Source organism: Musca autumnalis, unplaced genomic scaffold, assembly GCF_047663935.1.
Source record: "Musca autumnalis isolate F117 unplaced genomic scaffold, ASM4766393v1 scaffold_2, whole genome shotgun sequence".
Lineage (NCBI taxonomy): Eukaryota > Metazoa > Arthropoda > Insecta > Diptera > Muscidae > Musca > Musca autumnalis.
Window position 1 is genome coordinate 166,013,306 of NW_027411755.1, and position 17,134 is coordinate 166,030,439.

At 35.6% G+C, this 17,134-nt stretch overlaps 1 protein-coding gene across 19 annotated transcripts in view; it reads right to left on the reverse strand.

Moving 5' to 3' along the window:
- The window catches only part of LOC141394831 (galectin-4-like), a 112,121-nt gene that overhangs the window by 3,578 nt on the left and 91,409 nt on the right, over positions 1-17,134 (reverse strand). For all 19 annotated transcript variants that reach the window (XM_073969782.1, XM_073969779.1, XM_073969774.1 and 16 more), the window contains 2 exons: positions 14,580-14,695; positions 13,380-14,516 (listed from right to left, as the gene is read on the reverse strand). In XM_073969782.1, coding sequence (XP_073825883.1) covers positions 13,505-14,516; positions 14,580-14,695 — 1,128 coding nt within the window. In that variant the 3' untranslated portion in view covers positions 13,380-13,504. The remainder of the gene's footprint in view (positions 1-13,379; positions 14,517-14,579; positions 14,696-17,134) is intronic.

A 17,134-nucleotide genomic window follows, 5' to 3' on the forward strand; every position in this document is an offset into this window, starting at 1 on the left:
AAATATAAATAAAAAAAAAGGAAAAAGAGAAAAACAGGATTCTTCGTTTGTGAAAATATATATTTAATGCTAAAAAAAGAAAAGCCTTTATTAAAATATCACCCGTATTCGATTCCAAACAATACATTAAAAATGAATTCCGGAAGTGGTAGTAACAATAACTGCAACAGTGTAGATGTTTTCAACTCCTTACGCATACCGGATGCGATCAAGGACCTTCCACGGTTCGATGGGAACCATCGACTCCTATACGAATTTATTAATAATGTCGAAGAAATTTTATTACACCTTAGGGACATCGACGGCACACCGAGTGCTAAGATTTTGTTAAGAGCTATAAGAAATAAGATCGAAGGAGAGGCAAATGAAATACTTAATATGCACGGAACACCATTAGTCTGGGATGAAATAAAGAAAAATCTTATCTTACATTATTCAGACAAGAGAACCGAAACTTCTCTTATAAAAGATTTGCATAGTCTTAAACAATTTGGAAATGTTGAAAAATTTTATAGCCTGATTGTAGAAATACAGTCGACACTCCATAACAATGTCCTGATCCATGAAACAGATCAAGGCGTTATTAAAGCCAAAAAAGAACTCTATGCTGAAATGTGTTTAAATACGTTTCTCACTGGTCTAAAAGAACCTTTAGGAGCAACGATTAGGGCAATGAGACCCGACTCGTTACCCTCAGCTTTGTCACTCTGTCTAAAAGAACAAAACATATTTTATCAAAAGAAGAAGACTTTTGGGCCAAACTTCAGGAAATCTAACTATCGTGGACAACCATACCAAACAAATTACAATACCCAATATAGACAACCAGGAACAGGATTCCAAACTATGAAATGGAATAATAATTTCAATCAAAATAAGAATTTTAATGCCTTTAACAAGGATATAAACTCTGGGATGAGTAAATTCAAATACTCTGGGAAACCAGAACCCATGGACGTTGACTCAGGGCACAGTAATTTTAAAACTGCAGTGAGTCGTAACACAAATAAAACATTCCGTTCCCAACAACACGGGAGGGAAATGTATAACGTTAATTACGAGAATGAACACAACTCAGGAATGTATGAAAATTATGAAGAAGTAGATAATATTGATGACTCTGGAAATTTTCCTATTCTAGCCTGCCAAAATCCACAGGCTACGTAGAAATTAATAAACATGGTAATACATTACCCTACATCAATATTTCTTCACCGTTTGGTAGACCTCTCAAATTCTTAATTGACACAGGAGCGTCTGCATCATTCATAAATCCAGAGTATACCCGACAAACAACATTAATTGATTGTAAACCAATCACAATAACAACTGTTCTAAATCAGTACCAAATAACGAAGAAGGCGATATTGCCGATATTCAAAGAATTTAAACAAAGTGGAAATCTAACATTTTTGGTGTTTAGATTCCACAATTATTTTGATGGACTACTAGGTATAGACATTTTAAGACAACTAAAAACTAAATTGGACTTATCAACCTTATATCTCTCAACACCGTTTTCAACCATACAACTCAAAATAAAACCAAACCTTACTTCGGAAAAGCGAATAATACCCGCTCTCACTAAAGTAATAGTTAAACTTCCTGTAGACATACAGAACGGTGATATTTTCATAAACTCTACTTTGATAGCACCCAATTTATGCATCTCTGAAGGAATATACACGTCAAAAGATTGGTTCAGTGAAGTAGAAATCCAAAATATTTCTAACATAGATCAAATACTCCTTCTCGATCAGCCTATTAAAGTACAAAAATATTCACCTTCAGACTTTGTGGAAATTAACAACTGGAATTTAGAAAATCCATCTGCATCAAAAATTAACGAGATAGAAGATCTAATCCGAACTAATCATTTAAACGCAGAAGAAAAGAGAGAAATTATTAAGCTATGTAAAAAATATAATGGCATATTTTTCAAGGAAGGCCAAAATTTATCCTTTACAAATAAAATAAAACATAGTATCACAACCACAGATAATATACCAGTGTATACTAAATCGTACAGGTACCCATATGTCCATAAAGAAGAGGTTAAAAAGCAAATACAAAATATGCTAGAACAGGGAATTATTAGACAAAGCTATTCGCCATGGAGCTCCCCAGTATGGGTAGTTCCCAAAAAGAAAGACTCAAGTGGGAAACAAAAGTGGCGACTAGTTATAGACTACAGGAAGTTAAACGAAAAGACAGTATCAGACCGTTACCCCATACCTAATATTACGAAAATTCTCGATAAACTTGGAAGATGTATGTATTTCTCAACACTAGACCTTGCGAGTGGGTTCCATCAAATTGAGATGGACCCCAAAGACATTCAAAAAACAGCTTTCACTGTCGAAGGGGGACACTATGAATATCTTAGGATGCCTTTTGGTCTCAAAAACGCCCCCTCAACATTCCAGAGGGTAATGGACAATGTACTGAAAGATTTAGTAGGGAAAAACTGCCTCGTCTATCTAGACGACATAATCATTTACTCAACATCCCTACAGGAGCATATTTCTAATTTAAAGGACATTTTTGAGAGACTGCATCAAGCGAACTTAAAGGTGCAATTGGATAAATCTGAATTTTTAAAGAAGGAATTGGCATTTTTGGGACATATAGTCTCCACGGAAGGAATTAAACCAAATCCAGACAAAATCGAAGCTATAAAACGATTTCCTATTCCAAAAACACAAAGAGATATAAAAGCATTTCTAGGATTATTGGGATATTATAGAAAATTTATTAAAGACTTTGCAAAATTAGTAAAACCACTTACTGTTTGTTTAAAAAAAGGACGATCCGTGGAATTAACACAACAATATATACAGACCTTTAATTTATGTAAAGACATCCTAACAAATGACCCAATTCTCCAATATCCTGATTTTACAAAACCATTCATTTTAACAACTGACGCTAGCAATGTCGCTCTAGGAGCAGTTCTGTCCCAAGGAACTATAGGTAGGGACAAACCAATATGTTTCGCTTCTCGTACCTTATCAGAAACAGAAAGTAATTATTCCACAATCGAAAAAGAACTGTTAGCAATTATCTGGGCTACAAAATACTTTAGGCCTTACCTGTTTGGACGAAAGTTTCAAATAGTTACAGATCACAGACCATTAACATGGTTAATGAGCCTAAAAGAACCCAATTCCAAACTTATTAGATGGCGCTTAAAATTAGAGGAATTCGACTACACTATTATTTATAAAAAAGGAAAAGCTAACACAAATGCTGATGCATTAAGTAGAGTAAAAGTAATGGAACATACCAACTTGCAAACCGATCTTAATATAAATGAAATTGCCTCTGATCAAGGAACACAGGGTACAACTATACATTCAGCGGAAGAAAATTTGGACGATGGAATTTACATTTCAGAAAAACCATTGAATGAATTTAACTTACAGGTTGTTTTGCAAAAATCGGATTCAGGATCACCGCTGACTATAGAGACAATATTCAGAAATAAGCAAAGGAAAACTATTCGACGTTCACATTTTACTGAAGACATAATGACTAATATTTTCAAAGAATTCATAGTACCGAACAAAATAAATGCTATATATACAGATGATGAAACCTTTAGGATTGTTCAACAAACATATTCCAAACACTTTTCACATAACAAACTATTCAATGTGATACGATGTACAGTAATATTGACTGACGTAAGACAAGACGATGATCAGGAAGCCATTATCAGGGAATACCATGAAAACAACAATCATCGCGGAATAAACGAAACATATTTTCATTTAAAAAGACAATATTATTTCCCATTCCTCAAAAATAAAATTGCTAAAACGATAAACAATTGTGAAAAGTGTCAAACGCTGAAATACAATAGAAATCCTCCAAGGATTAAATATGAAATACCAGAAACTCCAGAAAAACCACTTGACATAATACATATTGACCTTTATTCAATTAACCATCGCCATGTCCTTACTATAATAGATAAGTTTTCTAAATTCGCTGCTGCATACAGCCTTCCCAATAGAACTAGTTTAACAGTAACAAAATCATTACAAACTTTTCTCAGACAATACGGAATTCCTAAAAAATTAATTTGTGACCAAGGTTCGGAATTCTCGAGCAACATATTTAAGGACTTCTGTAGACAATATAATATAATTTTGCATTCTACTTCCTTTCAACAAACAAGTAGTAATGGCCCAGTTGAAAGATTACACTCAACCATAACAGAAATATACCGAATAATTATGTCAAAACGAAGGGAACTCAGATTAGAACAGGATCATGAAGAAATATTATCTGAAGCATTAATCACATATAACAATGCTATTCATTCAGCAACTAATCTAACACCCTACGAGCTTTTCCACGGACGAACATATAAATTTGACAGAGACGTACAATATACTAACGAACACGATTACTTACGTAAACTTAATGAGTTCCAGGAAATCCTTTACCCTTCCATTAAGGAAAAATTGGAAAAGGACGTGCAAAATCGAATTGAAAAACTTAATCAAGACAGACAGGAACCCGAAAACTTCGAAGTAGACGAAGACATTTTCAGAAAAGAATGTAGAAGAAATAAAATGACACCTAGATTCTCAAAACAAAAAGTCCAAAATAATAATAGAGTAACTATAATTACAACAAGAAATCAAAAAATTCATAAATCAAGATTAAAGACTAAAAAAAAAAATTTTCGTTAGCACTGACCCAACTGATTGAAATACAAAATATTAAACAGGACCAAGGGATAATACAATTGAATCTCGGACCAGCAAGAATCATCGAAAATTACAGCAATCTTATACACATAGTAAATTTAGATGACTATGAAAAAAATATTCAAGGAATTGCTCACGTATTAGACGTGTTTCAAAAACAAGGGAAATTAACGGACTCGGTAAAAATAACGAACCTTAAACTTAAAGAGCTGCAAAGTAAATTTACAACTCTCACGCCTTCCAAAAGGACAAAAAGAGGACTTATTAATGGACTGGGAACTGCAATAAAATTTATTACCGGAAATATGGACGCTCAAGACGCACATGAATTAAACGAACAAATAAAAAAATTAGAAACTAACAAACGAAATATCAAAATTACCCTTGAAAATCAACATAATCTAAATACAGAAATGATAGAACGGTTTAAAAATTTGACTTCCCATATTAACACAGAACAAATCAAAATAGAATCTTATTTAACAAAGTTATCACAAGAAACGTCAAACAGAATACAAAAGGAAGAAAACATCCTACACGAAATGCAGTATTTAGAACAAATAAACTACAACATAGATTTGCTTAATGACCACATAACCAATTTAGCTGAAGCTATAGTCTTAGCTAAATTAAATGTAATTTCTAAACTAATATTAAACCAAAACGAAATGAAATTCATTTATGATGTATTGAACCAGCAGTCTGTCGAGCTTATCTCAGACGAACATGCTTATGAGCTCCTTGGCCTACAGGCATATTACAACAATAGTAACATTATATTCAACGTAAGAATACCTGTCCTTTCTCAGAGTCAATTTCAATTCAGTCACATAATTCCCTTACCAATTAATAAAACAAAAATAATCGTAACTCAGCCATATATAGCCCATAATGAAGAAAGCGTTCAATACTTTGAAAAAGCATGTCCCAGGATAGAACAAACATTTTATTGCCAATCTTCATCGTATAATGGAAACATAAATCAATCATCGTGTATTGGGTCCCTGATCAATCACAAGCAAGCCAGATGCGTATTCAACGACGTTGGAGAAGCCGAAGGAATTATCGCACTTGAAGAGAATTATATTATACTTATCAATGTTAAGAATTTACTAATAAACTCTACTTGCAGTAAAAATACGCCTGAAGTAGAAGGAACTGCTGTTTTGCGTTACAAATCCTGTGACGTTTTCATCAATGGAATACGGTACTCGGACAACCACACTACGTTCTGGGAACATACACATATTGCCCCTCCTGCACTCACTCGAATAGATGAAGAATCAACTATTGAAACCCTAAATTTGAAGAAATTGGTGAATTTCTACTTTGAAAACAAGAAGGCAGTCCTTTTCCTTGAGAATGAGACCGAAGACAACATGAAGCTTACTTACCTAGCCATAGCAATCCTCGCTTCGTTAATGATGACGACATTTTGTGCTCTTGCAAGGATAACTCGCAAACACGTAACACCGAATATCATCGTTCCGGCCACATCTACTTCCAATTCTTTGTGGCCGTCACTCTCTTCTAAGGGGGGAGGAGTTACGTTGGCCACCCAACACACGCCAACATAAATATGCTGATGAGCATATTCACACGGCCATCCACCGGTCGTATCGTATGACAACTCCAAATTGCAAAACCAATAATATTCACACGGCTAAACGACACATGCCTACCACAAATACGCTGAATAGGCATTTCCCACATAACACATAATCATAAATGCAATTTACTACCATAGCTATAAGTCATATATTAACAAGAATTGTATTCATTCAATCAGAACCTTTGTAATAAACAACATAGATGGACAGTCGTCCAAAACAAATATATTTTTTTTAATTCGGAACGGATCGCTATCCTAACTCGCTCGTGTGAACATGACATTAAGGGGTGAGTACATAAGCTGCCTTGCCTGCTTACCTTGCTTGCTTCTGATAAAAGAATAAAAAAGAAAAGGGCAACCCAGTTCGAAATTTGCTCGGCCTTCTTTATTCTTTTATTTTTATTATGTCAGAAATGAAACAGGAAAGCAAGGCAATCGGGTAAAGCAGCTTGTGTACGCAGGCCTTTATATTTTTCTGAAGTTTCTAAACAGAAAATGCCCATCTTTAACAAGTTTTGTCAGACATATTTTCAATTTTTTTCTGAAAGTCTGAAATAGTTGTTAATGTCATATCATTCCACTATCAAACATGAATTTCGTAATATATTTCATGTTTGTCATATTCGAGGTCACGAGGTTTTACGCACATACTGTATCAACAAAAATTACGAGTAGGAAGGGTTCTTCGTGCCTTATACCTTTAAAGCCAAGTAAAAATTTGTTTCACTGCCTTCGCCAAAATGTTGTTATTTTATTTTAGAAATTTTTTTCTAAACAGTAAGAGAAAAAATAAAGAACAAGTAAAAAAGTATCAGTCGGCTTTGCCGACAGATGCTCTGTTCCACAACCTGCAAGAAGCTACTATTTGTTACTACGATAACATTTTTTCCTTGATGTTATCGGAAAAAATAGTAAAAATTAGTAGATACTTGCAGTACTGGAACAGATCAAGAGATATACCTCAGGCTGTGTGAACTAAAACACTTTTTTTCAAAAAAAAAAAAAAAAAAAAAAATATCTGTTTAGGCATGGTAGAATAAGAAAAGGTAGCAGCAATACACAGCTGACTGAACTGGGTTGTAACGTTAAAAAACATTTCCCAGAAAGACTTCTTCATATCAATGATATGTAACCTCCTCCAAGTTCGAACGATAAGCCGCGCAGTAAATCCCCGCTTGTAGAGGCGATACAACGTTTGTTAATATGTGAGGTATTTTGTTAAAATTTAAAAAAATTAAGCCCTAATAAACATGTGCTTCTTCGATTTCTAAAACAAAACATTGAAACAGCTTCTCCTTTTTCTATGAATTTCCAGCGACCCCAAACTTTTGTGCAAGAATTCTACTTTCTGCGAGAATTTATGCATTTAGTGGAATGATGTGGAAACATAAAAATTGAAAATGTAACGAATTTTCATTCATGTTTTCCAAAATATTCAACCAAATGTGAAAAATTAATAGTCTTTTAAATTCCAATAATTTATAGACATTTCCTTGTTTTGTTTACAAATATTACAACTGGCAGTAACGTTACAAACAAAAACAAATTCCTTTGTGGTTGTTGCTCGAATTGTATTTGTTGTAGTATTTACCTTATATTTGTTCTACCATGGTATTTAGGGGGTTTTCCGAATTTTGGGCGTATGAACTTGCCGACAAAATTGTTGCAGGGAAGGTACCTAACGGATTGGACCGACATAGTCCATAATATAATAATATGTTTATGGTGACCAACTTAAATGACTGGTGGGCGCGATATTTATGGAGTGGAATGACTCCAAAAATAAGATCCACTTCCAAGTCTTATTTTTGGAGTCATTCCTCTCTATAAATATCGCACACCAGTCATTTCAGTTGGTCACCATAAACCTATTTTCGCTGTAAACAGAGACACTAGGAGTACATTCGGTCATGTTGAACATTTGTGTGGGTGGTACCCCAAGCAGTGGACTGATAGGTCCTACTTTTGAACATAAACTAATTTTGGACACAATATTAAGAGATCCAAAGTTTGGACCAGCCACTACGCTTACTGGCCGTAGGGAGTTTTTATAGCTTTCGGGTCATTTTCTCAAAAAGTGTCCACTTGCCACTCAAAAAACTTGTACCATCGTAATAGGGTTCAACCTGTGGCACGAAAAATCAGTACGATTCGAGAGGAAGTCCTAAACTGCACTTTCCAGAAATTTTGTGTGGGAGGTATCCGAACGATATATATAGCTTCCGGGTCATCTTCTCATGAAGTGTCCACTTGCCACTCAAAAAACTTGTACCATCGTAATAGGGTGCAACCTGTGGCACGAAAAATCAGTACGATTCGAGAGGAGGTCCTAAACTGCACTTTCCCGAAACATTGTGTGGGAGGTATCCGAACGAGTTGACATATATAGTCCATATTACAATCTGATCTATGTCTCATGGAAATATAACGGTGTGCAAAGAATGGACGAAATCGGTTACTGCATTCGGAAGTTATCATGCACTTTAGCGAAAATCTTGAACTGTTGTTGGGGAGGTACTCAAAGTAGTGGACCGATATGGTCCATTATAAAACACGATTTAAGTCTGCACAAAAATTACCACTGCCAAATTTGGATTGAATTGGTTTATTCGTTGGAGAGTTATCGTGCGCTGCATCTACTACACATGGCAAGGCACCCACCTTAGCGGGATTTTACAGCTTTAGGTCCATTTTCTCGTGATGGGGGCAGGAAATACAAGTTGATACTACAAAAAGCGATTCGAGAACAGATCCTAAACTAAACTTTTTTTCGAAATTTTGTGTGGGAAGTACCCGAAGGAGTGGACCGATTGAGTCCATTTTGGAACCTCAGAAATGTCTGGTAGAAATTGTACGATGTGTAAGGTATGGACCAGATCGGTAGCTACCTTTAAGAGTTATCGTTCACACAACTTTTCCGAACATTGTCGAACTTTTGTGGGGTTGTACCTGAAGGAGTTGACCGATATACACTAGTCGGGTACATTCAAATCATAGCAAATTTTGTCTTCTCTTTCATTGCAGTTACATTTTTTGTCCATCGTTTCAGATTCGCGTACAAATTTAGAAACAAAATCAAATACCTGCCGAAAAGTCTGTATACCAAAAAGTTATTTTGGCAGGTCTCTCTCTCTCTCTCTCTCTCTCGTTAACTTTTCAAATAGAAAAATTTGAAAATATGCTGAAAACACCAAAATTTTGAGAAAAAATAGAAAACATAAATGAAAACAACATAATTTAATATTGAATAGATATCTGTAAGAAGGACAAATATTTTTTCAGTTCATATCAATTAATTTTACTCGTCTTTGGCTGAAACTTTCTTTAAAATCAGTAAACAAAAACTATGAAAATATGAATCATGTTGCTATGAATTGTGTACCATGTCGTATGAACGGGTTAATTCGTGTACGTAATTATGAGAACGAACGACGTGATTCAAATGCTGGTATGAACATGGCATAAATAATGGACTTGAATAACCCCTAAGCCTTAACTCTATCCTTTACTACTCAATGGTCTTTAAACAGTGTTATCTTTTCCATCGCTGATTTGACCGTATATTTTTCCATATTATAAACTCAAATTCGGAACGCCAACTCCTCCCTTACGACACATAAGAAACATGGCATTCTTGCTGAAGTCATATCTGATAAAAGAATCACATTTGAATTCGGTCGAACTTGGTCCTTAGTCATTTACCAGATATAATTAAGCAAGAATGCCATGCTTCTTATGTGTCGAGGCCTTAAGGATTCTTGTGACATTTCGTAATATTTTTGCCTTAATCATGACACCCATCACAGTTTGCGGATAGTAATTCTTTTTAAAATAAATAAAAAGTCATGGAAAATTTATCATATCTGTGATACGTATATGTCCTACTATACCTTATAGATTGGATCGACAGAGCGAGAAGGAAGATTTCCGTTGAAAAGCCAACCAAAGGAGAACTTCTGGCAGGGCTTCCATAGGTATTCTGGAAGTACTTTCATAGAAGGCCTTTTGAGAGAAAATCCATAGAAAGCTTTTTGAAAAGGCTTTTATAGGAAGAAGGACTTCTAAGAGTACTTCCGTAATAATCTTCTGGGAAAACTTCAATAGAAAGGAATTTAAGAGACTTTCATTGAAAGAGTTCTATAGAAGACCTCCAATGAGGACCTCCATAGAAGATCTACTGGGAGGTTTCCATGCTTCCACAGACCATCTTTGGACCAGGATTTCGAAGGAAGGACTCCTTTTGAGTATTTTTATAAAAGGTCTTTTTAGATGAAGTCCAGACAACATCCATAGAAGGCAGACCTTCTGGATATGCTTCTCAAAGTACTTCAATTTTCAATTTATTTCCATTTTATAATGCCCAGTCTTTCAACCTTAGGGCTGTATACTACATTTGAGCTTAAAATAACAAATTGCATAACTTAATATAGTAGCTTAAAATTAATAAGGAAAGGCTGTTAAACTACTCCAATCAAAACAGAATACTCATCATAATAAAGGGTAAAAAAAACATATAAATTTGCATCTCCTTACAGAAAACTTTTGATTTAAATGCATGAATTGAAACTACTCCAGCAAGGAGTGGGAGGGATGTTCAACTACTCCAAACAAAACATACAAGGTTTAAGAAGTTTCTAAACAGAAAATGCCCATCTTTAACAAGTTTTGTCAGACATATTTTCAATTTTTTTCTGAAAGTCTGAAATAGTTGTTAATGTCATATCATTCCACTATCAAACATGAATTTCGTAATATATTTCATGTTTGTCATATTCGAGGTCACGAGGTTTGTACCATCGTAATAGGGTGCAACCTGTGGCACGAAAAATCAGTACGATTCGAGAGGAGGTCCTAAACTGCACTTTCCCGAAACATTGTGTGGGAGGTATCCGAACGAGTTGACATATATAGTCCATATTACAATCTGATCTATGTCTCATGGAAATATAACGGTGTGCAAAGAATGGACGAAATCGGTTACTGCATTCGGAAGTTATCATGCACTTTAGCGAAAATCTTGAACTGTTGTTGGGGAGGTACTCAAAGTAGTGGACCGATATGGTCCATTATAAAACACGATTTAAGTCTGCACAAAAATTACCACTGCCAAATTTGGATTGAATTGGTTTATTCGTTGGAGAGTTATCGTGCGCTGCATCTACTACACATGGCAAGGCACCCACCTTAGCGGGATTTTACAGCTTTAGGTCCATTTTCTCGTGATGGGGGCAGGAAATACAAGTTGATACTACAAAAAGCGATTCGAGAACAGATCCTAAACTAAACTTTTTTTCGAAATTTTGTGTGGGAAGTACCCGAAGGAGTGGACCGATTGAGTCCATTTTGGAACCTCAGAAATGTCTGGTAGAAATTGTACGATGTGTAAGGTATGGACCAGATCGGTAGCTACCTTTAAGAGTTATCGTTCACACAACTTTTCCGAACATTGTCGAACTTTTGTGGGGTTGTACCTGAAGGAGTTGACCGATATACACTAGTCGGGTACATTCAAATCATAGCAAATTTTGTCTTCTCTTTCATTGCAGTTACATTTTTTGTCCATCGTTTCAGATTCGCGTACAAATTTAGAAACAAAATCAAATACCTGCCGAAAAGTCTGTATACCAAAAAGTTATTTTGGCAGGTCTCTCTCTCTCTCTCTCTCTCTCGTTAACTTTTCAAATAGAAAAATTTGAAAATATGCTGAAAACACCAAAATTTTGAGAAAAAATAGAAAACATAAATGAAAACAACATAATTTAATATTGAATAGATATCTGTAAGAAGGACAAATATTTTTTCAGTTCATATCAATTAATTTTACTCGTCTTTGGCTGAAACTTTCTTTAAAATCAGTAAACAAAAACTATGAAAATATGAATCATGTTGCTATGAATTGTGTACCATGTCGTATGAACGGGTTAATTCGTGTACGTAATTATGAGAACGAACGACGTGATTCAAATGCTGGTATGAACATGGCATAAATAATGGACTTGAATAACCCCTAAGCCTTAACTCTATCCTTTACTACTCAATGGTCTTTAAACAGTGTTATCTTTTCCATCGCTGATTTGACCGTATATTTTTCCATATTATAAACTCAAATTCGGAACGCCAACTCCTCCCTTACGACACATAAGAAACATGGCATTCTTGCTGAAGTCATATCTGATAAAAGAATCACATTTGAATTCGGTCGAACTTGGTCCTTAGTCATTTACCAGATATAATTAAGCAAGAATGCCATGCTTCTTATGTGTCGAGGCCTTAAGGATTCTTGTGACATTTCGTAATATTTTTGCCTTAATCATGACACCCATCACAGTTTGCGGATAGTAATTCTTTTTAAAATAAATAAAAAGTCATGGAAAATTGAAAATTGGAAAATTGAAAATGAAGAATTGATTGTATTAAAATAGTAAAATATATAAGTTATATAAAAAAAATCATATTAAAAAAAAACTTTTGATTGAGTTGTGACTACTCCAGAACAATATTCAATATAAAAAAGGAAAACAGTTAATGGAATTTGAACTACTCCAATAAAAAATACGTTTTGATATATGAATGTATAAGTTTATCAAAATTACATGTAAAGGGTGAGACCTTCATAGAAGCACTTCTACTGATATCTAATCCCAGAATATGGTATTGCATGTATAGCACTCAAGCAGAATTTGGTGAAAAACTACTTCTGTAGAAGGATAGAAGGCCTTTCGGGAGGGCTTTTATATATATGAAGTGGGGCCTACTTTTTGTCTTAGATTCCTATCGGCGTGTCTTAATTAAGACACCACTTGTAGAGAAGTTTTTAGGAATTGTCACCAATATTATTACATTCAGCGTGCAAGGCGGGTGTGCATACCTTCGAACCACGGTGGCAACTACAACTTCCTATTTTTTATTATTCACCACAACACATGCGAATTAGATTCACAAAACACATCAATCATGGACTAAATTTAAAACTTGCAAATATTGATTCTTAAAATCCGTATGCAGTGTGGTGGTAGAGCTTTTTTAATGTTGTTTTACATACTTACACCATATTTCTCTCCCCTATTCGTAAACACCATGCCACCATATCACTTTCCAAACAGGCTCTTTCATCACGTTTTCCACTCGTCTTTTGCTCTTATTTTTACCCGTCCTTCTAAATCACACAAATTTAAACCGCTTTTGTATATGGTTCCAAAGCTACATCGAATAGTTTTATATCACCCTGTATATAAATCGTATCAATGGTACTGGGACTAACACGAAACTTATATTCGGTCAACAGTTGATGATTGACATAAATCTTAAATGAATCATCACCATGAACAATTTGTAAGCTAAATGGTTTGCCGGGCAAAAATTTCGTTTCCAAATCGGAACGTTCCTCTTGACCCCAGTTGCCATCGATCCATGAGTTGCGTATCACTGTGGCACGCCCAATAGCGCCGGAACTTTGTTTGGTAAAACGTGGATTTAAATGCAAAGCTACAATGGGATGTGGCCAACAATTGTGACCCGACTGCATATTGATGTAAAACGATTGTGGCAGTAAGCGGACACGTCCCTCCACTTTGAGTACGCGACCCAATTGGAATGAATTGCGCGGTATGGTACCATAATAGGGTAACTTAATTTCATTTAATGCTACAATTTTAGGTTCATATTCGATGTCACCATTGGCTTTCTTCACCACGCGCCATTGTGTTATGACCTTCTCATCCTCAGCTTTGAGGGCGGCCACTCTGTCAGTCTCATCGTCACCAGCTACCGTATGGGCATCGGGCAGCGATGGTGCTCTTAAAGCTCTACCCAAACGTACAATTTGTGGCACTGATTCTGGTAGACGTTCTGGATAATGTTGAACTTCCAAACGTTCAACGGTAACATCTTCAATTTCACCCTTGACCTCAAGGGTTTGAACACTTTCATAAGGCAAACGATGATAAAATTTACAGAAATGATAACCATTCACTGAGATCATGTAACATTCTTCGGTGAATAGGACTTGTACGGAAAATGGGGCACCTCGCCGCAGGCTGAAGGGCAATGCAGAGGCTACCTCTTCACGACCCCAGGCATTGCGAACTTTTGTATTGCGTACAATATAATTTTGAGGTAGACGAGGATTAATGTGCAGTGCAACATCACGTGTGGCATTTTCAATGATGAAATTTATGGAGAACCTGGAAAAGAGTATCGCAATTGTTATTAGTCGGAAAGGGAGAATTCAAAATCATTCCGCTTACCTTTCACAATGTTTCTTTGTTCGTCCTTTCACCGTGAAACTGACACCCTCGTGCAATTTGCCCAAATTCGGATTGTGATAGACCGGTTCTTCTTCGCCATCTTGATAGAGGATAGTCTGTAAAGAAAAAAAACAAAATTAATTCAATAAATTATACAAAAAATCTTAAAATTCAAATATATACACAAGATCGCCATTTTTTAATGCGACAGCAACGGCTCATGATATTACACATGACTTGAACTTTCTTTGAATGCCACTTGCATACTGGTTATGACTAATATCGTGAATAAGAAGATATGTAGCTATTTATAATTTATTAATATTGGTTGTAATTTTGTTTATTTTTATGTTTTGTTTTGTAAAAATACATTAAAGAATTGAACAATTGCGGTACATGGGTCATTGACATGACTAAATACATGTAGTGGGTATGATAGATACCCAGTGACGCTCTTGATTTACATTAAAATGGAAAAGTTTAGAATTTATCTTCGAAACTCTTTAATCTCCAGTGGCCACTAATCATTCGGTAGTACCATCTGGAAAAAGTAAGTTTACTTTTTATTATTTGATAAAGTTTCGGGTTAACACACGGCTTCATACCCGAAGTTGGTCGCTCGCCAGACTGTAGAAAGGACTCAGCATGGGAAGGCCTGCAAAGGCAGTCCAGGTCAAAAGCATCTACAAACGTTTAGTGAATGGATACGTAAGTTATTTAAACCCATCCGTACGATCGCCCCAGATGACCTTCTGTAAATAATCATTTATAAGTCTGATCCTGAAGGCAGCATCAGTGAGCATCATTGTCAAGGTCATAACTTCTGATGATGTGGACGATAGAAATGCCGGCGTTGTCGAGGCAGCTGTTTACAAAGGCTTCAACTGTCACTAGATTTTCTCAGTCAGTAAATGGCTCTGACGCACTTTGAGACGGCTGCAAGCTGGCCGCAATTTCTCCCACTCAGATTTGCAGCTACGACATGGGTGCCACCTCCTGACTCGGATGTGGCAGAGGTGTTGATGTTGATCCGGAAACAAAACAGGCACCTCCAGAACGAAAGTTGTAAACTGGTCAACTCCTTCCAGAATGGGGGCGGTACGATCATGAAGTCCACAATGGATAGTAGCAACACGAACTATATTACGGCATACAAAGGAAAACTGCACTTCGAGCTTCGCAGTAAGGATTGTTGTTGTTGTAGCAGCCTAGAAACCTACGTAGAAGCTTTGATTTGATGCTGGGTTGGCAGCCGAAATAACCCGCTACCGTGGGATTGAGTAAGGATTGTAGAGAGTATGGCCCCAGCTCCATTTCTCCCTTACAAAAAAATCGTAGCAGATATCGGTTTGGTTCAGAAACCATATTTGCATAAAAATAAGGTTTCTGGACTAAATGATGAGCGATACTCCCTATTGTACACTGCAAATAGGGTGATGATTTTTTTCGAACGCTCCCAACGCCACTCATTCCCAACCCTACCGACCATGGCACAATTAACCAGGTAGTGGCATCGTAAAATATGAATATGTTATGTCAAAACTTTCTTTATGTTGTTGGGGAAATTACAACAAAAATTATTTTTTTATAAAGGGATTTGACTTTTCATATTCGATCAGCTGGCGTGATACCACTACCTGGTAGTTCTGCCATGCTACCGACCGAGAGAAAAAAATATGATTGATCCAACAATATTCGAAGAGCAAAATATGTATTGTCATGGTAGAACAAGAAAAGGTAACCCACCGTTTACACATGCCAGTGACAGTTCAAAAAATTTAATACATACACAATATTTTACTACCACAATTACATTTTTTGAATTGTCGACTCCACTGGCACTACATTTTTCATACCAGTAAAATTTTGAACTGGCTGTCAGTGATATGTCGAAAATGAAAAAAGAGTTGCCTAGACTATTTTTCAACCCATGTACATTTTTTTTTCTTTTAAGAACATATATATTTAACGCATATTTTCAAAGAGCTTATGAAACACAAATAATACATCTCGGTAGCTGCAATATATTAGTGATGAATGAAGACATAATTTTGATGTTTTTCATGAAAATATAGGTTGACAAATAATTTCCCCTTTGGGATTATCCAATATTGAAAAGACGGCAATACCAGATTCATTATGTTTATGATTGAAAACAATCTTTTTAAAACGAAATAAAATAAAAATAATAAAATATGTTGTGGATTGTGTTTTAAATCTTAAACATAATGCAATTTTGTGTGTTAAATGCATGTTAAAATAATTTTGAAATTGAACTTGCATTGGCATGTGTAAACACACAAGAAAACTGCATGCCAGTCGATCACTTTTTCGGCATTTTCGAGTATAATACATGTACTCAATTGGCACCAATTTACTGACATGTGTAACTGCAGCGTAAAGGCCCCCACTCATTAGTCAGTCTGACTGCCAGCATTTATGGTAGTATGTGTAAATTTTTGAAATTTTGAGAATGTATGTGTGAGTTTTCGAAGACTGATGAAAATCAAAATAGTTTTGATTTCGAAATGAACCCCCATCAGTCTAGGTGAATT